Raw genomic sequence first — 20,427 nt, 5'->3', positions numbered from 1 at the left:
CATTGTCTTCCTTCCTTCCCCCTTTTTCTTCCTCATTTTCTTACTGCTGCTCTCTGGGATTACTTCCCAAATAAAGGATTTGAGCTCAACTCTTTGTCTCATTTGTATCCAACATATGCCACGCACACACACACACATGCACATACATGCCTCACACACATGCACACACACATGCAGCCTGGGTTCTATGACGTTTAAGAAATTGTCATTCCATGCCCTGGTTTCATTCAGCAATTCAGTTTAATCTCAGGATACTCAGAGCAGGACAACAAAGCCTGGTCTGAGCCCGTGGACCTCTCTCTGGGGGCTGCATGGAGACATTTGCAGCCCTGAGTACAACACTGCGTATTCATGCATCGCTACCAGGAGCATCCTCATCAATTTGAGAAGACACATAGGGACTCAGGGCCTAGTGCAGCTTCTGAGCCCCTTCCTGGAAGACATCTCTATGCTCCTGCCCCCATGGGGACTGGGCCCCTATCTCTGGGGTCTGTGGTAGGGCTGGGCTGGGACCTTCTTTGTAAACCATAGGAAACTCAGAATAAAGACCCATTGTCCAGGGACAGTCACTGCAGAACTGGTCTGTGCCCCGGTGGACTTGGAATGTCTCTGGGGCAGGACTGGCCTTGGGCCCCAGTTCCTTGGTTGGGGGTACATAGTCAACCTGTCATTGTCAGCTGGTTGTGCCCAGGAAGGCTGTATTCCCTGCCCAGGTGCAGTTACCACCGCAAGCAAAGCCTGGGACAGCTGGTGTGATACCCCGTCCCAACACTGATAGGTGTTGTCACCTATCAGTGACAACAGCCCAGCAGCCCCTTGTGCGTGGGTCCTCCTGCAGCAGCACTGGCATGGGGGCCCAGTTTTGCCCCTCCCAGGACTTCTGGGCCCTGAAGTGTCAGAAACTCAGGGGATCAAAGCGTCGGACACTTGAGGTTTGGAAGGAGCCTCCAGAGTCATCCAGTCCAGCTCCCCAACTCTCCTCCACCAGCTGCCGAGAGGTAGCCCAGACTCTGCCTGTTCATCCCCGAGACAGAGGGGTCACACCTGTTGGAGGCAGCATCCTCCCTGGGGCTGCTATCTGGGGCCGGGGGAGAGCAGTGCCAGCAGGTTTGGCTTGATGGATGGAGACTGAGGGGTACAAGGTGTGACGTTTCCTTCCATCTCTCCAAGAGAGGACTCTCAGCCCCATGGGGAGGTGAGCTGGGAGGGTGGGGAAGGGGAAAGGGAGTAGGTAGAGCAGGAGGCCAGAGGGTCGGAGCCACCCCAGGAGCCTCGGCTGGCCCAGCCTAGGCTGCGCCGATGTCATCATAGTCATCGTTGTCGGTGGAGTCAGGCTGAGGGCTGGGGGACGCTGTGGGCAGAGAGGCCCAGATTAGTGGGAGACCCAGTCATTGCCCCTGCTGCCCTGCGGGACAGAGCTGAGTGGGTCTGGCTCCACATCACTATCCCCGTGGGATGCTGCATGAAATCATCTGATCATCTTGCTTCCAGCCATGTCCCTGGCTGGGACATCAGCACTAAGGGAAGAGCCTCATCTGTCTGGTTCAGGGCTGTGGTCTCCACGATAGCACACTGCACGACATGGGAGACGGCTGAATGCTAGGAGCCCCTCTGCTACCACAATCTCCCCCAAGGGGCCAACCAGCTGCTTCTGCTTGAATGCCTCCACTAACAGGGAGCTCACTTATCAAAGCAACCTGTTTGACTATTTCTTCATCCCGTCCACATCCATTTTCCCCACCTCTTCGTATTCTTGTTGTGTATGTGTTTGTTCTTTTGCAGAGAGAGAGTCTCGCTCTGACCCTGCAGTGGCATGATCCATAGTGATACGATCATAGCTCACTGCAGCCTGGATCTCCTGGGCTCACACCTCCCACCCCAGCCTCCTGAGGAGCTAGGACTATAGGCACATGCTACTACACTCAGCTAATAATTAGTTTTTAGTTTTGTAGAGACTGGGTCTTGCTATGTTCCCAGGGCTAGTCTTAAACTCCTGGCCTCAAGCAATCTTCCTGCCTTGTGCTGGGATTACAGCCTTGAGCTACCATGCCTGGCCTTGCTTTGTTTTTTAAAAAGTTATTTTCCCTCTCTTCTTTCACCCTTCCTTTCTCCTTTTCCCCTTGAGTTAATGCATCCAATAGTTCCCCATTCATCTACTCCCCAGTCCCTCTCTGTCCCCCTCCCAAAATCCCTTCCCCAGATATTGGCACCTGGACAGCCAAACTGCTCCTCCGAAGGGGGCTGGGGTGGTGGCTGGAAGTTCTGGTACCACTCCCCGGACGAGGTGCTGGAGCTGTCATCAGCCGAGGGCCCTGCTGGAAACCCCCAGAGCCAGTCACCCTCTGCCAGCACACAGCCACTTCTCAAGTTACCAGAGCTGGGGGGCCCACGTGACTCACAAGAGCCAAGTCCCTAGCTTGACAAATGACAAAGCAAAGGCCCAGAGATGGGGGGAGACTTCTCCAAGGGCACCCAGCGAATGGCTGTGGGACTGGGTAGAATCCTGACCTCGGCCTGGCTCAGGGCTCCCAGCTTCATGCCCCCTCCAGCCAGGCTGGCTATGGGATGGGGTTCCGGGGAGGCACAGCTTACCTGAAAAGGCTGGCTGGGTGCCGGCCAGCTCCAAGTTTGGGGGCTGCTCCGGGAAGGAACTTCTCTCTGAAGAAAACCCCTGGGGGTTCCATGGAGGCGGCTTGCTTCTGGGACTATTGCAGTAATCCTCCCCGGAAGAGGTGCTCGACTCACTGTTGCTCCTTGGGTGATACTGAGGACCCAGGGATGGCGGGTCTGTAATGCAGTGTCCAGGGTTGGCAGCTGGGATGTGGGAGGCATGCAGCTCTTCAAGTCCTAAGCCAGGAAATGGAGAATGGTGACGAAAGAAGCAGTGCAGCAAGAATACTTTAAGTCAGACTTCAGAAAGCACTTACTGCCTATAGGATTGGTTAAAGTCCAGAACGACTCATTGAGGGAGGTTCCTGCTGGAAGGTCTTAAGGTGAGCTGAGCTACTGTCTGGAGGTGGGGCTGCCATTCACACCCCTCCCCAACCTGACTCACCTTCCTCCAAGGGTGGCATCTGGAACCTGCTCTGCTGGACCTCCTCATTTGTGACCCGATGCCGCTGGGAATCTGCAAGCAGAGGCAGTGGTGGAGAGGGGTGAAGGCTCAACCTCATCATTTAGGAGCCTGGAGAAGGGACTGGATTTCCTTGGGCCTGGGGTGGCTGAACAGGGTGGGAGGACAACTCTAGAGGCAGAGAGGGCTTAGCATTTCCCATCAAATTCCAGGTTCATATCCCAATCCAACAGACCCTTCGCCTCAATCTAGGGCCAATGTGTTTAACTAGCCTGGGGCCAGAAACTCTAGTGCCCTGCAATCTCCCAGCCCCCAGCCCCAGCTGTCCCTCCTACTACTTAGAGAGGTATCAAGAGCCTGGGTTCTGTCCTTGTGACCTGGCAGCTCTGGGCAGGAGAAGGACAGATGTTTGCTCCTTCAAGAAGCCTTCCTAGAGTGAAACCCAGATGGTCTGGAATCACTGCATCACAGGCTCTGTGACATCTTCAAGTTTCAGAAACAGATTTATAGAGTCTGGAGGATATGATTGTCTGGGATCTTGGAGTCAGCTCTTTTGAATCTCGTACCACTGACTCTTAATTTCAATGTTATAGCATTGTGGACTCTTAGTCTTGCATCTTATATGCCTGGGCTCAGAACCTCAGGTTTGACAGACACTTCATCCCCATGGCTCCCAAACACTGGTCCTCAGGCCAGAAGAAGTGGAATCATCTGTGTCCCACCCCTGGAAGCCCTGGGTTAGCAGGCGGGGCAGGGACAGCTGTCTGTTCCCCAATATCCATTCTGGCTTTTATCTGGACACAGCTACCCAGGACAGAGACTTCATTTCCCCACCTCTCTTGCAGCTAGTGGGTTTGTGTGCTGGGTGCTGGGTTGTGAGCGGGAATGCTGTGGCCATTTCCAGCATCCTGTCTTTCCCTTGCCCTTGCCTGGAATGTGGACATGGAGGTGAGCCATTCTGGATTGTGCAGATGAAGGCAACATCTTAGGGACGGCACAGCAGCAAGAAAGAAGGGGCTGGGCCCCCGCCAACCTCTCAGGACCCTGTCATTTGGAGCCTTCGGTCACACACAGCCAAACTCATCCTGACTGATACATTAGGTGTGGGGAGGGGCTCAGGAATTGTTGACAAACTCCCAAGTGATCCACAATAGGGTGTGGGATGCGCTGGTCTATTCCAACCTCCCAGCATTGCCCAGGCCCTGCCTTCAGCGTTAGCTTTCCTCTTCCTATCCCCAGAAGGCAAAGAAAAGAGCCGGCTATGAGGCACAAGCTGGCATGAGAGTGGAGGTAAGGAAGTGGGTGGGGCTGATGGGGTCAGACAGGGCAGGATGGGACACGGAGGGATATGGGCGTGCAAGAACCCCTGCCAACTGTGTCTCTCATCTGCACTCCCCCATCTCTCACACAGAGAGCCATCTTTAGGTGAGTGTCAAAGGCCTGGTCTTAAGACCCTACATGGCCGGAAACAAACATGGGAGAGAGAGAGGTCAGAGTGGAGATGTCCTGAGACATCGAGATGACCCCAGGGTCACAAAGAACTGTGAAAACGTCAATGTAGGACCATTTACAGTCAATCCAGTGGGTAACCAGGGGGATTCTGTCCGCGTCATGCAGGGGTTACTAGGTGGGACTACTGACGGTCCCCTCGGGGTCCCCTCTCTGATTCAGGCAGGTGGGCCCTCGGGAGCTCAGCCAGGCACTCACTGTAGAAGGTGGTCAGGGCCACAGGAGGTTGGGCGCTGAAGTCATAGTGCTCATAGTCTGAGTCCGAGCCAGAGTCTGAGTCCTCAGGGGGCGGGGCCTGGACCTCGATGGGCAGCATGAAAACTGGGGAGAGAACAGAGTCAGGGGCATGGCAAAGTGGTGGGCAGAAAGGTATAGGGAGAGATGGTAGTGAGTATGAACAGCAGAGGTGAGAGGCAGAGTGGCAGGAGAGCACCAAGTAGCCCTTTTTTTTTTCTTTTCTAGGACAGGGTCTCACTCTATTGTCCAGGCTGGAGTACAGTGGTGCCATCACAGCTCACTGCAGCATTGACCTCCTGGGCTCAGGTGATCCTCCCACCTCAGTCTCCCAAGTAGCTGGGACCACAGGCATGCACCCTCACACCCAGCTAATTTTTGAATTGAGACAGTTTTCACAATGTTACCCAGGCTGGTCTCAAACTCCTGGGCTCAAGCGATCCATCCCCCTCGGCCTCCCAAAGTGCCAGGACTACAGGCATCCACCACCGTGCCTGGCCTGGGTAGCCCATCTTGTACAAACCACCCAGTCTGAAGTTGCTAGGCTGCCTTCATTCATTTCCAATATGGAGAACTAAACATTTATTTAGCAAACACTTAACATAGTACTTGCTATATGTGAGACACTATTCTAACACTTACAAGTATTACCTCATTTAACCCTCATGATAACTTCTGTGAAGTAGGTACATTATCATCCCCATTTTACCTTGGAGGGAACTGAGGCACAGCCAGGTTCCTAGCTGGCCCAGAGCCGGCAGTCTGGCTCTAAACCTCTAGACTGTGCTATTCGGTGAGCAACTGCCCTGTGCTAAGCCTTGTGCTAGATGCTGTATTCACATTCTCTTCTCAAATATATGGACACTCTGTGCAAAGGATATTTATAATATTTGGCTGAGTTTTGTATTGGTTTTTATGTCATTGAACTCTTTCCCATAAAGGTGATTGAATATATTCATAATGCAAGTGATTAAGCTCAAATTCCTCTGCAAGACTTTCAAGAGGCATAAATCCATATATCATAAAGGATGAATGACTGACCTATTTTTTGTTTTTTGAGACAGAGTCTTGCTGTGTCTCCCAGGCTGGAGTGCAGTCGCGCGATCTCGGCTCACTGCAACCTCCGCCTCCCAGGTTCAAGCGATTCTCCTGCCTCAGCTTCCCAAGTAGCTGGGATTACAGATGCACACCACCCACCCCGCTAATTTTTGCATTTTTAGTAGAAACAAGGTTTCACCATGTTGGCTAGGTTGGTCTCCAACTCCTGACCTCAGGCTCCCAAAGTGCTGGGATTGCAGGCGTGAGCCACTGTGCCTGGCCCCAATTTTTTTTTTTTTTGCTTAGAAAATACGAAATATGAAATAAAACCACATTCTAGGAGAATCTTGATGGGGCTTTGCAAGGCCAGTTGGGCAGGACGCTGACAGGGATGATGATGTCACAAGCCTACCAGCCAACTAGCAGAGCAAAGCAGAACAGAGTTTTCCTCTGAGAACCAAGATCTAAACCGCCTGTATTTGTCCAGAATTCAAAACTCTAGAGTCCTAGTGTGACTGAATTGGAAGTCACCTGCCCTTCAACGTCTAGAGACAACTTGAGCCTGCTCAAGGTCCCAGGGCCGTGAGTGGGCTGGCCCAGATCTCATCTCCAGCCATGTGTACATCTTGGACCTAAGCAGTGCTGACCTTCCAGAAAGTGCACCCTTCTTGTCCTCCCCAGCCCTCCCACACCCAGGCTGGGGGACATCCTACCTTCTTTGGGGATGGTGATGGGGACCGGTTGATAGCTATTGCTCCCTGCTGGGATGGTGGTGGGTAGGTGCTGGTGGTTCACCATTACGGGGAGGGCTGAGGGAGGGGAGGCAGAAATTCAACAAGTCATTTTTTTGCCCTCTCCCAGTCTACCTGGTTCCATTCTGTTCTCATCGAGACACCACCCTCCTCATTCCCCCAACACTTGCAGGCACACGCATGCACACACACACACGCACACACATGCACAGAGCCTGGTCCTCCCTGCTGGTGGGTACACGACTGCTGCGCATGCTGGGAAAATCCTTTCCACCTGGGGAGTTCCCCAGGGTCAGGGTTGGGTGGCCATTGCTGGATCACACCACTGCTGCTAGGGTTCTGCCGAGGCTCACATCCCCCTGGAATGGCAGTGGCTCCCAGAACCTTGCACTTACCATATTTTCCTTTAATTCTCAAGAGGATGAAGGCTATGAAGATGAGGGAGCCAAGGAGGAGAATTCCCAGAACGATGGAGGAGATGAAGAGCATTAGCTCCCGAGATTCCTTGTTCTCTAGTTTCACTGTCACAGAAGATTCTGGAAACAAGAATTCCAATGCAGGAAGAAAGAGGAATGGGCACTCAGCCTTCTTTTGCCTTTCCATTCTCTGTAAAGCTGACCTGCTTCCCTTTTATGTTATCTTCCTCCTTGCTTCCTTTTTCCATTTTTTCCCATCTGCTTTTAAGTGTGTGGTATACATTAGGGGCTCAATAAATGCATATTGCATGCATGATTAATTGATTAAATAAATTACTGCCTGAAATACAACTCTGGCCACCAGGCTGCAGAGATCTATCTGTCTGCTAGCTCTTCAGTATTTAGTCTTTGTTCAATAGACAATTATTGAGTACCCTGTGTGCCTGGCACTAGACCCTGGGGCTACACATATGACAACAGTATCACAGGCCTTGCGGGGCTCTGTCTAGTGGAGAGATCAATAAGTAACCCAATCCAATATGGTGAGGTACCTGCTGTGATGGAGGTTTGAACAGCGACACTGGGGGCATGAGGCCCTATAAAAGGCACCTCATTCTCTGTGAGGGAAGACCAAGGCTGACTTCCCAGAGACAGTGACTCTGAGCCACCTCTGGCAGTGAACAGACCATCAGGAGAGCTGTGCCTGAGACCCCCTCCTTCCCACCAGACATGCCCTCCACGACGACAGGAGTGGGGTCTGGGATTCAGGGTCTCCCACCTCTGCAGCCCCACTCTGGGGTGACTTCTTGCCTTCCCCCTCCCTCAGCCTCCCCTCTGCTTAAAAGAATGCAAAGCACAAGAATGGATACAGGGGGCAGGGAGGAGGGTGCCTGGCGTGAGCAGACCACAGGGCTAGATGACTAGTAGTGACAGCGACGGGGAGGGAGATGAGATCATCCAGACTTCCTTGCTGGAGGCAGTGTCTGCTCCCCCAGGAGAGAACCCTCTCCCTCTCTTCGTTTTCTCCTCTCCCCTTTCTGTCTGCAAATGGGGAAGTTTGAGCCAGGATGGGAGCTGGATCTGGCAGCAAGAAGTAGATGTGAGAGTGAGGCTGGGTGTTGCGGCCATGGGGAGACCCGTGAATGTGGGCCGAGAGGGCGGTGGCCGAGGGAGGGGCTGATGGACCAAGGACTGGGGCGTGGTCCCTGGATCTCTCTTTGTGCTTCACTCTTTGCCCTTCCGGGATGGCGTGGATCCCACCCCAACTTCAGGAAGAGAACGTGTGTGCCGGTTGTCTGCAGGGCCTGGCAGGAGCTTGCCCGGCAGCCTGTGCAGTTGCGCGTTTCATTTCCTCTCTGTGCTGTCATCTACGGCTAGGGCCTCTGTGCCCTCTCCCCAAACCCCTGTTCACTGCTTCTGGGGTGTCTGAGAGAAGATGACAGAGAGCTAGGAGGCACAGCAAGGGAGTCTGGGCCAGCCCCTGTGGGTATCCCAGGACTGCAAAGGGGCTCTATTCCTGAACTAAATACTCATAGCAACAGCAGACCTTCAGACAGTTCTTATAGGCTTCGAGGCTCTGTTCTAAGTGCTTTACAAAAATTAATTCACTGGAGCCTCACAGCAATGCTAGGAGAAAGGTGCTATATGCGTATCACCCCCATTTTATAATTGAGGCATCTGAGGCTCAAAGAGGTTAAGAGTTGCCCAACAGGACACAGCTAGCAAGAGACACAGCTGGGATTTGAGTCCTGGGAGTCTGCTCTGATGCCAGCCAAGCTACACACAGCTGGTGGGTAGACCAAGAATGGATCTGGAATTCAGAGCCTTGGTTGTCAATTCTGGCCAGCACTCACTAGCTGTGACTTCAGCCTCGGAGCCTCAGCTCCTTTCTTGATGTAAGGATTATACTAAGACCCCTCCCATTTGGCTACAGAGAGGATTAAAGGGTTGGGAAATAATAGCTATAAAGCACTAGGCCCAGCGTTTGGCCTGTTATGAACACAGGGCTGTGTAGCAATATTCCCGCTATCCAGCTGGGCCAAGATCACCCTACCCCTGCCGCCCCCTGACCCTGACCCCTGCTCGAGGTGGTATCAGCTCTCTCCAGCTCTTTCCTTCTTCCCTCCAGGAGCTCACAGGAAAGTGGGGGAATGGACTCCTGTCCAGGAAGTCTCAGGACTCAGTAATCTATGGGCTGACACGGCAAGGAGGGGACGTAGAAAGAGTAGAAAGTGCCGCCCAGAGAGCCCCGGGGAGGCAAGACCATTGGCTGGAGGTGGAGGATGGGGACCAAACCATCCTCAACCCCAACACCGGTGTGCACAGAAACACACACACGTCCAAGCTTCTGAGAAACCATGTAGTACCCAGCAACACTTACCTGTGGTGACTGTCTGAACACTTGCAGGGACTTCAGGAGTGGACAGATTGTGCAAACTCCGGGAAGCTGTCAGAAAGCACCACCCAGTCACTCAATGCATGTTACTGAGCACCTACTGTGTGCCAGGCCTTGGGTTAGAAACGGAATGGGACAGACAAGGAACCCAGAACTAGGGTTGTGCTCCTATCAGGGGCACGTGGCTAAGGAAACTTACATCCCTCCCCTCTTCCCCCCACAGTAAGGAGGAACTCATGGATTAAATGCTGGGAAGGCTCTTTGATTAGAATAAAGGCCTAATAGAATTATCCCTTCTTCCTGTGTAAGCTGCTACAGACCACAAATCCCTGTTCCATTCAGTTTCAGTTTGTTCTTAATCGGCCTAGGGAGATGACGAGCTGACATCATCTTCATTATCATCACCGGCATTCCCATTGGGCAGGTATGTTCACAAAGAAAGGAGCTTAAAAGTCCCTCAGCAGTTACCATCAGGTTTCCCAGCTATCCTGCGAAGTGCCTAGTACCAGCATCCACACTTGTAGGTGAAGGCACTGTTGGAAGCCTCCTTGCTAGTAAATGGCAGACCTGGAATTTGTAACCAGGTGTCTGAACGCCGTAAGAATGCAAATATCATATTTCTTCAGATTTATCTAACACTCACATTTTTTCAAACTTTAACACGTCTGAAACTGGGATCATGGCCTCTATCATTACGTTTGGTGGTTTATTTTGGCAGCGTTTGTTCTTCTTTACGGTACATAAAATAATAATGGTGCGACTTATAAACAATGCCTTCTTAGATTTGGTGAAATATGGTAGAACCCAACCCATAGAGTGGGTATGAGGCTTAGCTGAAATAAGAGCTACTTAGTGCTCAACAATGCCTAGCATATGATCAGGGTTCCAGAAGCTGTCACCGATATTATTACTAGGGCCTGCTAATATTATTTTTACTATCATCACCAGGCCTGAGATGGCAAATTGGTTTCAACTCTTGAGTCAATCCCAGTCAAGAGGAACCATTGCTTAGCATATAATGTCTTCATATATGATTCATCATTCTGGGGCTGAGTGGAGCATCTGAAAATGCCTCGATGAATTAGCACTGTCTGCCTGGGCACCGTAAGGACAACGGTCCTTCTTATGCCATATGTGCCATTGTCGATCTGGTGCCTATTGTGGTCCTTGGACTGTAAGTTTTTAGGACATGGATTCAGGTAGTATTCTGGCTCATATCTGGGGGGTGGAGTGGGATGGGGTACCTGAGCAGAGGACCCTGGCTGCCAGCGACTGGCTGCAGAGGTTGGAGTTGTTGAACCGCCAGGAGCAGTTGGAGAGGGTGAGCTCCTCGCCGTTGCATGAGTAGTACATCCTGCCAGACAAGGAGTGGGGCAGCCCCTTGGGCCTCTCGATCACGGTTCCGCAGCCCAAGGACTGGCAGAGCACCTTGGCCTCTGATGCGTACCACTCACTGTCACACACTGTGTTCCAGACCCCTCGGAAGTGTACCTCCACCTGCCCCTCGCAGGGGTCAGCGCCCCCGGTCAGGCGCCAGGACTGGTGCTCTGCAGGAAAGGGGCAGGGGACAGAGTCAGGTCAGGATCCTTTGCAGGATCCTTTGGGCAGATATTCCTATCAGCCCAGACCCACCAGGGCAGGCACCAATGAAGCCATTTGGTCTCCAGATCTTGTGTCTTCTCCCTCCTGTGTCTGTGTCCTCCTGTCACCTGCCCCATCTGCTCTGACCAGCCCTGCTGTGATAAGTGTGGTCTGTGGAGCAGCAACATCAGCATTGCCTGGGATCTTGTTAGAAACGCAGACTCTGGAGCTCTGCCTCAGACCTACTGAATCAGAATCTACACATTAACACTCCCACCTCCCCCATCTCCTGCATATCAAAGAGAGGCCCTGGCTGGTCCAAAACCTTCTGGCCTCACCTGGACAGACCAACAGCCTCCTCAGAGGCCCCCCTGCCTTCAGTCTCTCCTTGCTGCTTGAATGCAGGTGACCAACTCCCACTCCGGAAGAGTCTCACTTTTAATGTCACCTCTTTCAGGAGGTGGTCAGCCTTAGCCTCCAGCTCCACATTGCCTGCTGCCTCTAGACTCCACCTGACTGCCTTTCTTGGGGGCATTTACCACTTTCTCTCCTGAATTATGTTTGTCTCAGTCTCATCTCACTTCCTGAACTGTGACCTCTCAAGGACAGGGACCACCTCTCCGGCACTAACTCCAGGCTTGGCGCCCAGTAGGCCTATGGTGAGTGTGGGTAGTGACCGCGCTTCAGCGACTCCGCCCACTGACCTGAGCACACCACGCCGGCGTCCTCTTTGTGGCCGCAGTAGTGCTGTCCTGGCAGCGCCGGGCAGTCCCACAGGTAAGCTTCGGCCCCGGAGCAGTTCACCTGGTCCCGGTGGATAGGTCCGCGGCCGGGTGTGAAGTGCAAGCCGGGCACGGCCTGGACTGCCCAGCCGCAGCCCAGTTGCCTGCACACCACGTGGGCGTCCTCCAGGTCCCATGTGTCATCGCACACCGATCCCCACTTGCCATGCTCCAGCATCTCCACGCGGCCGGCGCAGGCGCTGCCACCGTCCACCAGGCGCAGCGCGCGGTTCTCTAGGGGTGGGAGGGGGTTGTGGACGCTGGGGCACCCGGCGAGGAAGGAAGGGTTGGGATGATGGTTGGACTGGCAGGAGAGTTGTGAGCATGTTGTGGACCCAGTGAGAAGGCTGTAGCCCGGTAGGCAAGACTGGGAATCCCCCCTAGGACTGCAGATGGGGTAGGTAGAGCAGCAGGCTGGTGGGAGGGACCAGAGACCTGGTGGGCGGGGCCTGGAGGGCAGGTTTGGTATCCTGGGAGCCACAGCGCTAAGGGGAATCCTGTGAACCTGGCATGTTTATATATATGGGGAAAGGGCGAGGAGATAGAGATCCAGAGCGGGCGGGGACAGGGAAGCGGCGGGCCCAGTAAGTGGGGCTAGAGACCGGGTTAACTTTGGGAACCCAGGGGTGGGACTAGGGACCAAGTGTAGGGGAGTCTGGGGGCCAGATTCGAGGAAATGCTCAGATCTGGAAATGACTCGAGGTCGTCCTCCGGTGTGGGAACCCGGTGCGTTTGCACTGGTAGGCGGTGGGGGTGGAGGTCTGGAGGGGGAGGCTTGGGTCCAGGGGCTGGAGCCAGGGGCAGTGACTGAAGGCCTGGGGAGTGGAGCAGGTGGGGGCCTGTGTAGGGGGTGCGCTCGTACCTGCACAGATGACGCGGGCCCGCCTCCCGTCGCTGCGGCACGCGTGCTCCACCACCTCGCAGAGCTGCCACTCGGCGCCGCTGCACAGGAGAGCGGGCGCCCCGGCCAGAGTGGCGTTAGCTGCCGCGCTTGTGTTCCCGGCCGCCGGCGGGGGCGGCAGCTCGGGGGTCGGCGGGGCGAGCAGGGAGGCCGCCTCCGCCCCGCCGCAGTCCAGTGCTCGGCACACGGCCTCTGCGGCGCGGCTGTCCCAGAGCGCCCAGCACGCGGGCTCCCAGGACGCCTTGAGCCGGACCTCCACCGTCCCACTGCAGCTGCTGCTCCCGTTCGTCAGACGGACCGGAAGCCGCTCCCCTGGAAGTGTCAGACCGGTGAGCTGAGACCGGTGGGGCCGGGGCAGGCGGTTGTCCAGGCTCTGCCACTGACTCTGCGTGACCTTTGACAACGCCCTGCTTGGCTCTGGGTCTCAGCTTTTCAGTCTGCAAAATGGAGCCGGGCTGGCTCATCCCTGATCCCCTCCTTGAGGCCTGACCCTGTGATTCTCCTTAGAGTCAGGCGAAGGTGGGGCTCAGGAGTGGCTCTAGAGGTTAAGATGGGTGACAGACAACCAGGGGTCCAGCCCGCACAAACCCTCCTCACTTGCTCCTGTCTCCAGGGGCACCCGTTTGTGAAAGAAAGGCAGAGTTGTGAGTTCAGGGGCCCTGGTCCAAGGGGTACATGCTTCCCCTGAAGGCCCCTCTGCTCGTCTGAGGGTACTGTCCTAGAGGCTGCCACAGTAACCAGGGAACCCTGGAGGATTGCCAAAGGGCTGGCCATGGGGTTGATGATGGGCTGCTTTAGCTGATGGTGGTCCTCACTTCCCCAGAACCCCTTCTTTGGGAACCACCTGCCCCTTTTAGCCTAGGATTGTACCCCCAGTACTAGCATGCAGCTTTGCATAGAGTAGGTCCTTAATAAATGTTAGTTGAGTAAATCAAGGACCCATCTGGTGGAACGCTGCCACCCCCACCAAGAACTCTAGCTTGTTCTCAACAAATCCCCTTAAAATGCTCCAGGCATACCTGCCCACCTGTATGTGACTTATCAGTGGCCTCTCAAAAATGGTAGTTCTACGATCTCAAAGTGAATTGATAGCGGAACTTCGGGTGATGGGTCAGGAAGAAGTGTTGTCTGAAGTCAGGGAGCCTCCTGGCATCCTAAATGTCCTTCCCTTCTTTATTACCATGGGGGACCACCTACAGAAAGCTGACCATGGACCCCCAGAGACAATGTTTGCTCACCTGGCTCCCAGACCTCGCTCTCTGCACTGCTGGCGTTGAGCTGGTCAGATAGGGCTGGAGACAGATGACCTGAAATGAACCAGCAGCAGCATGGTGGGTGAGTGAGCTTAAGCCTGGAGGCCACAGAGGCACCCTGATGAGCAGGGGGCACTTCCTGGAGCCTGTGGTGGCTACATGAGGCCTTTGGAAAAGACATGGTCCTCAACTTTGGGTGCATTTGCATTTGCTTCCCTTCAGGGTAGGGAAAATTCTCCAACATTGGTGTTTCAAGATCCTCCTCTTTATCTATTCATTGAACACACATCTTCAGAAATCGGAGTAGAACAGGTAGGAATGGCAGTGGGCATTGGGGCCAGACACACAAACTGGCTTCGTGACCATGAATGAGTGACTTAATCTTTCTGTGCCAGTCCCAATTTTTCAACAATGATACTTAGGAAAATATCATGAGACTGAAATGAGACAGCCCATGAAATACTTGACATATAGAAAAAGCTCGAAAATGGGAGTGATTTAGAAAAAAAAGAATTTTGTTTGTAGAATTTGTTTGAGAATTTCATACCAGACTTTAGAATAATTGGCACATCCTGAACTGGGAACCTGTAAGCCCAGCACTTTGCAAGGCTGAGGTGGTCGGATTACCTGAGGTCAGGAGTTCGAGACCAGCCTGGTCAACATGGTGAAACCCTGTCTCTACTACAAATACAAAAATTAGTCAGGTGTGGTGGCACATGCCTGTAATTCCAGCTACTTAAGAAGCTGAGACAGGAGAATTGCTTGAGTCCGAGAGAGGGAGGTTACAGTGAGCAGAGATCATGCCACTGAAGTCCAGCCTGGCCAACAGAGCAAGACTCTGTCTCAAAAAAAGAAAGAAAAGAGCTGATTAGTCGTGAGGATTCTGCCTTCATGAACGGATTAATGCTGTTATCACGGGGGTGTGTTGGTTATTGCAGAAGTGGTTTTGTCGTAAAAGTGAATTCGGCCCTCGCTCTGTCTCTTGCGCACTCTCTGGCCATGTGACGCCTTCCATTGTGTTATGATGCAGGGAGAAGGCCCTCATCAGATGTGGCCCTTAAATCTTGGGCTTCCCAGCCTGCAGAACTATGAGAAACAAATTTCTTTTTGTTTTAAATTACTCACTCTATGACACTTTGTTATAGCAACACAAAACAGAGTAAGAGCAAATCTTTACCCTTTCCCGTGAATTTGCTTTTTTACATCATTAAAGACACCTGAACATAAAAATGTTCACTGCAGATTTTTTTTTTTTTTTTTGAGACAGTGTCTCGCTCTGTCAGCCAGGCTGGAGTGCAGCAGTGTGATCTTGGCTCACTGCAACCTCCACCTCCCAGATTCAAGCGATTCTCCTACCTCAGCCTCCCAAGTTGCTGGGATTACAGGTGCCCACCACCACCCCCTGCTAATTTTTTTGTATTTTTGGCACAGATGGGGTTTCTCCATGTTGGCCAGGTTGAGTCTCAAACACCTGACCTCAAGTGATCTGCCTGCCTCGGACTCCCAAACTGTTGGGATTGCAGGTGTGAGCCACCGCACCCAGTCCACTGCAGATTTTTGAATGGCAAAAAGTTAGAAACAGGATGAATGCCCATTCACAGGGGAAACTATTGAATCAATTATGGTCCATTTACAGCGTGGCATCTTATGCAGCCTTTATAAAGAATGAAATAGATACAGATGGGTTGGCAGGATTTCCAAGCTGTGTTGAGTAGGAAAAGCAAGACGCAAAGAAGAGAATATAATATGATACAATTTTTGTAAAACAAGGCCAAAAACCCCCTCTGTGAACTGGTATGATTACAGGAACATGAAGACAAGTGTGGGAGAACACACAGCGGATGATCAAAATGGAAAAATTAAAAGGGTGGGCTTTAGGGGAAGGGGCCGAGAAGGGCTAGCTCCACGGGCTGGTGGACTGTGTGCAGGGCCTCGTGCTTAGAGGGACCCGGCCCTTGCTTGAATGCTCTGTTGTTGCCATCTTGAAATTCCTCATAATTTCTTGACCCAAAGACCCTGCATCTCCGTTTTGCACCAGGCCCTGCAAATTACGCAGCTGGTCCTGGGACACAGTCACAGCCATGGAAGGTTGGGGGAGGAAAAGCAAGCAATGAAGGTAAAAGGCTGTAGTTTAAAAATCATGTATGATATGATTCTATGTATGTAAAATTAGGTATGTATGTTGATTTGAAAAAAAATTAGAAGATATTAAACCTAAAGGGACTATTTATATGTCTTGCCTAAAATAGAAGGTAATTGTAAAAATAAGCATACTAAAAATAAAGCCATGTTAGAGATGTTAAAAGACACTTCGTGAGCAGGGTGCAGTGGCTCACACCTGTAATCCCAGCACTTTAGGAGGCTGAGGCGGGTGGATCACAAGGTCAGGAGTTTGATACCAGCCTGGCCAATATGGTGATACCCTGTCTCTACTAAAAATACAAAAGTTAGCCGGGCATGGTGGCGGGCACCTGTAGTCCCAGCTACTCGGGAGGCTGAGGCAGGAGAATCGCTTGAACCTGGGAGGCGGAGGTTGCCATGAGCTGAGATCGAGGCACTACTGCACTCTAGCTGGGGTGACAGAGTGGGACTCATCTCAAAAAAGAAAAAAAACCAAAACACCATCTCCTCATCAGACTGTCTGATAGAATCAGAAGGAATGACAGAACATTGAAAAAATAATAATAATTTAAACTTTTATTGCCATGTGAGTCAGTGTTATTTAATGCTAAGTTCATTCACCACCTGAAGTTATAGGCGTGCCCCTGAAAATCTTCTCTAATTGTGCCCCATATTCTGGAAAGTGATGGAACAAGACAGGGAAGGGATGGAGGGGAGCGGTTGGTTTCAGAATAGGGGAAGAAAAAAGGTTGGGAGCCCCGACTCCAGCCCAGGAAGGAGGCGGCTTTTTCAGGCCAGTCCCAAGCAGATGCCCCCGAGTGGGACAGGACCTCCGATGGGGTAGTCTGAAGAAGACTCCAGTGGAACGGGTTGCGAAGGAGACTGTAAGCACAGGAAGAATGAAGGCACAAAAGACCTGCCTTGCCTGAAATCTGAGAAAACGGGACACTCATACTCCTGTTGTGTCACCCAGGCCCCTGAGATGTCCCACGGGCATCTGAGAGGTGAGGGACTTGTGGAGAAAGGAGGCATAGACATCGAGGGAAAGCTGAGCCTCCCGCTGGCCATCCCAGTGTCAGAGCAAGCCTGGTGGGAAAACTTTCACTCCCCAGAATGCTGCCCTGGCCACGCCCAGTGACCAGTGTCAGGTCAACACCAGCTACAGCTGAGGTTATTCTCTGTCCTCCGGCTCTGTCAGAGGTGCTGAGGAAAACGCGGTTGCATCCTGAATGCTAGTTGAGTGGATGATGGATGAAGAGATGCCGTACAGAGCCAGAGGCAGGGTGGGAAGGGACGATGGAAACATGGAGGTGGAATCTACAAGCAGTGTAGCCAGGTGCATGTGTCACCTGCCAGAAGTACAGTTTAAAAAAAAAAAAAAAAGCAGAAAGTGTTTGCAAACACAGATGCCAACAGCCTTAACAACAGCAGCAAACCAAGCCCTTTCGATCTGGTAATTCCACATCTGGAGACCTATCCTAAAGAAAACCATCTCAAGTACCACACTGCCTGGAGACTCAAGTCCATGCTTTGGAACTAGATGGTTCTAGATTCCCTTCTCCATCCATTAGAGCCCCAGAATGCTGTGATGTGCTGGTTTTTAGTTTTCAGTTTTTCTTTTTTGCAATAGAGTCTTGTTCTTGCTCTGTCAGCTAGGCTGGAGTGCAGTGGCACGATCTTGGTTCACTGCCACCTCCACCTTCCTGGTTAAAGCGATTCTCATGCCTCAGCTACTGAGTAGCTGGGGTTACAGGCGCCCATCACCACGCCTGGCTAATTTTTTTTCTTTGTATTTTTATTAGAGATGGGGTTTCACTATGTTGGCCAGGCTGATCTCAAACGCCTGGCTTCAAGGGATCCGCCCACCTCAGCCTCCCAAAGTGCTGGAATTACAGGCATGAGAGCCCGACCCTGTGCTGTTTCTGATAGTATAATAAAAATAAACAACAACAAAAAAAACCACCAAAAAAAAAAAAAAAACCAAACTGGAGACAACCAGATTGTCTAAAAGTGATTGGGGAGTTGGTTAGAAAACATAGCACATTAAAATACTTGCCAAAAAAAAAAAAAATTTACAGGGAGTACTTAATGATGCGGGGGTAAGTTTATGCCACAATGTTAAGTGGCAGAAGCAGAATACAGGGTTGTGTTATAAATATGGCTGTGCTCTCCCCTCCAGTCCCCGTCTTCACCCCCAGCCAAGTTTCAAGCTTCTGAAGGTTTTCCAGGACCCAGAGAGAGCCCGAGTTCTATCCCCCATTCTGTCCTCTCACTGTATTCTGAGATTTTTTTCTTGTGGTCCCAGTGACATTTAATTACATAGCTATCCTGTTCATGAACTATTTGACAACCATTGGCTCACTAGATTCTAAGCATCACCCCCATATACCCAGCATCTTGCACAGTGCCTTGCCCTGGAGAGATGCTAAAAGAATATCAATAAATAAAATTTAATCTCTACTCTAGGGAAAGAAAATACATGCCAACATGGTATTAATAAGTTTTCCTTCCTTCCTTCCCTCCCTCCCTGCTTCCTTCCTTCCTTCCTTCCTTCCTTCCTTCCTTTCCTTCCTTCCTTTTCTTTCCTTTCTTTCTGTCTTGCTCTGTCACCCAGGCTGGAGTGCAGTGGTGCAATCTCAGCTCACTGCAACCTCCACCTCCTGAGTTCAAGCAATTTTCCTGCCTCAGCCCCCAGAGTAGCTGGGACTACAGACATGTGCCACCATGCCTGCCTAATTTATATATATTAGTAGAGACTGGGTTTCACCATGTTGGCCAGGCTGGTCTCGAACTCCTAACCTCAGGTGATCTGCCCATCTTGGCCTCCCAAAGTGCTGGGATTACAGGCATGAGCCACTGCGCCTGGCCTGTTTTCCTGTTTTCTTTCTGCCTTGTGTTCTACTTTTTTCAAATGTTCTATATCAAATAAAAATTAAAGGTCTCCAAATAAATACACAGAACTTTTTTCCTGGGGGAACATGTGGGCTAGCTTGAAGTACGAATACAATGAGCTTTAATACTGACTACCCAGTCACCCTGTTCCACTGAGCCTACAGAGAGCACCTGGGCAGACAGTGTGGCCATGTCAGCCAAAGTCATACTCATTCCAGGGAAGAAATGAAGAGCTCATGTGGCTGGCAGGTCAGGGTGTTTTTTCTCCGGAAAATGTCAGCATTGTTGGGGGCACAGTACAGGGGGTCACTGGGCTGGGCATCAGTAGATGAGGGTTGACTTCTATCATTAACTTGCTACATGACCTTGGGCAAGTTCTTTCACTTTCTGGCCCCGTTTTCTCACTTGCATAATGACAGATAGATGAGATTTTGATCTCATCCAGTCCTTACATTCCTTGATTATAATGAGATAAAATATGTAATGAAAGACAACATCTATTGAGCACTTACTGTATGCCCCATAGGCGATAGCTGTCACCTGTGTGCATTACATGAACTAGCAAATCCTTACAACTACCGTATGAGGTGCATACTACTAATATCATCATCTCAGTGTCATCACTGAGAAAACTGAGACATAGAGAGCTTAAGTAAATCACCCAAGGTCACCGAGCCAGTCAGCAATCAAAGCAAGATTTGAACCTGGACAGTCTGGCTCTAGAAATCACCCTTTTAACCACTACAGAGTGCTATTTTCAGTATGCTGTCAATATAAATGGGAAATCTGTCCTACACGGTCCATTTATCATCACAGAAGTGGGTCCATAGTACACAAAGTACTCATCTGCATAAACGCAGGGAAGGAGCATACAGTGGAAGGGCTTAGAGATCACTCAGTCCAGCTGGGAGAGAGAATCGTATGTTGCTGGGCTGTCCAATACAACAGCCACCAGCCACATGAGGCTGCTGAGTACTTGAAATAGGGTTCATGCCAATAAGAAACTCAAATTTTCATTTTGTTTAATTCAATTCATTTCTACTTAATTTACAAAATGTTTTCCATTGAATTTTAAAGGCATAATCAATCCAATCGTTGGAAAACTTTCAAACAGCTGGAGTAAGTTAGATACGTGATTCTCCTTTTTCAACTGTAGCTAGTATGAAATCTAAATATGGATTGAATATTTTTGATGAAACTTGAGTGTCCAAATTGAGACGCACTTTAAGCGTGAAGTACAGGTTGTGTCTCAAAGGCTTAATAAGAAGAAAGAATGTGAAGTATCTCGTTAATAATTTTTTTATTGATGTCATGTAGAAATGACATTTTGTATATATTTGGTTAAATTACATATATTATTAAAGTAATTTCATCTGTTTCTTTTACTTTTTTGAAAAAATGCAGCTGCTAAAAATTTATTTATTAATTATTTTTATTTTATTTATTTATTTATTTATTTAGAGACAGAGTCTCGCTCTAT

General features: G+C 51.0%; 1 protein-coding gene across 3 annotated transcripts in view; it reads right to left on the bottom strand.

The window, feature by feature from the left end:
* Positions 1–221: 221 nt before the first annotated feature.
* The window catches only part of CD6 (CD6 molecule), a 51,850-nt gene continuing 31,644 nt past the window's right edge, over positions 222–20,427 (bottom strand). Inside the window, exons 2-13 of one of the 3 annotated variants that reach the window (XM_017870765.1) lie at positions 13,920–13,988; positions 12,643–12,993; positions 11,703–12,014; positions 10,662–10,964; positions 9,403–9,468; positions 7,002–7,142; positions 6,568–6,663; positions 4,781–4,903; positions 3,056–3,127; positions 2,593–2,847; positions 2,211–2,315; positions 222–1,351 (exon numbers count right to left, since the gene is read on the bottom strand). In XM_017870765.1, coding sequence (XP_017726254.1) covers positions 1,287–1,351; positions 2,211–2,315; positions 2,593–2,847; positions 3,056–3,127; positions 4,781–4,903; positions 6,568–6,663; positions 7,002–7,142; positions 9,403–9,468; positions 10,662–10,964; positions 11,703–12,014; positions 12,643–12,993; positions 13,920–13,988 — 1,958 coding nt within the window. In that variant the 3' untranslated portion in view covers positions 222–1,286. The remainder of the gene's footprint in view (positions 1,352–2,210; positions 2,316–2,592; positions 2,848–3,055; positions 3,128–4,780; positions 4,904–6,567; positions 6,664–7,001; positions 7,143–9,402; positions 9,469–10,661; positions 10,965–11,702; positions 12,015–12,642; positions 12,994–13,919; positions 13,989–20,427) is intronic. The other 2 variants (XM_017870766.1, XM_017870767.1) reach the window with 2 other exon arrangements.

This window comes from Rhinopithecus bieti, unplaced genomic scaffold (genome assembly GCF_001698545.2).
Source record: "Rhinopithecus bieti isolate Rb0 unplaced genomic scaffold, ASM169854v2 scaffold_6149, whole genome shotgun sequence".
Classification (NCBI taxonomy): domain Eukaryota; kingdom Metazoa; phylum Chordata; class Mammalia; order Primates; family Cercopithecidae; genus Rhinopithecus; species Rhinopithecus bieti.
Note: the sequence above shows the minus strand (reverse complement) of the source record. Positions and strands in the feature narration are given on the sequence as shown.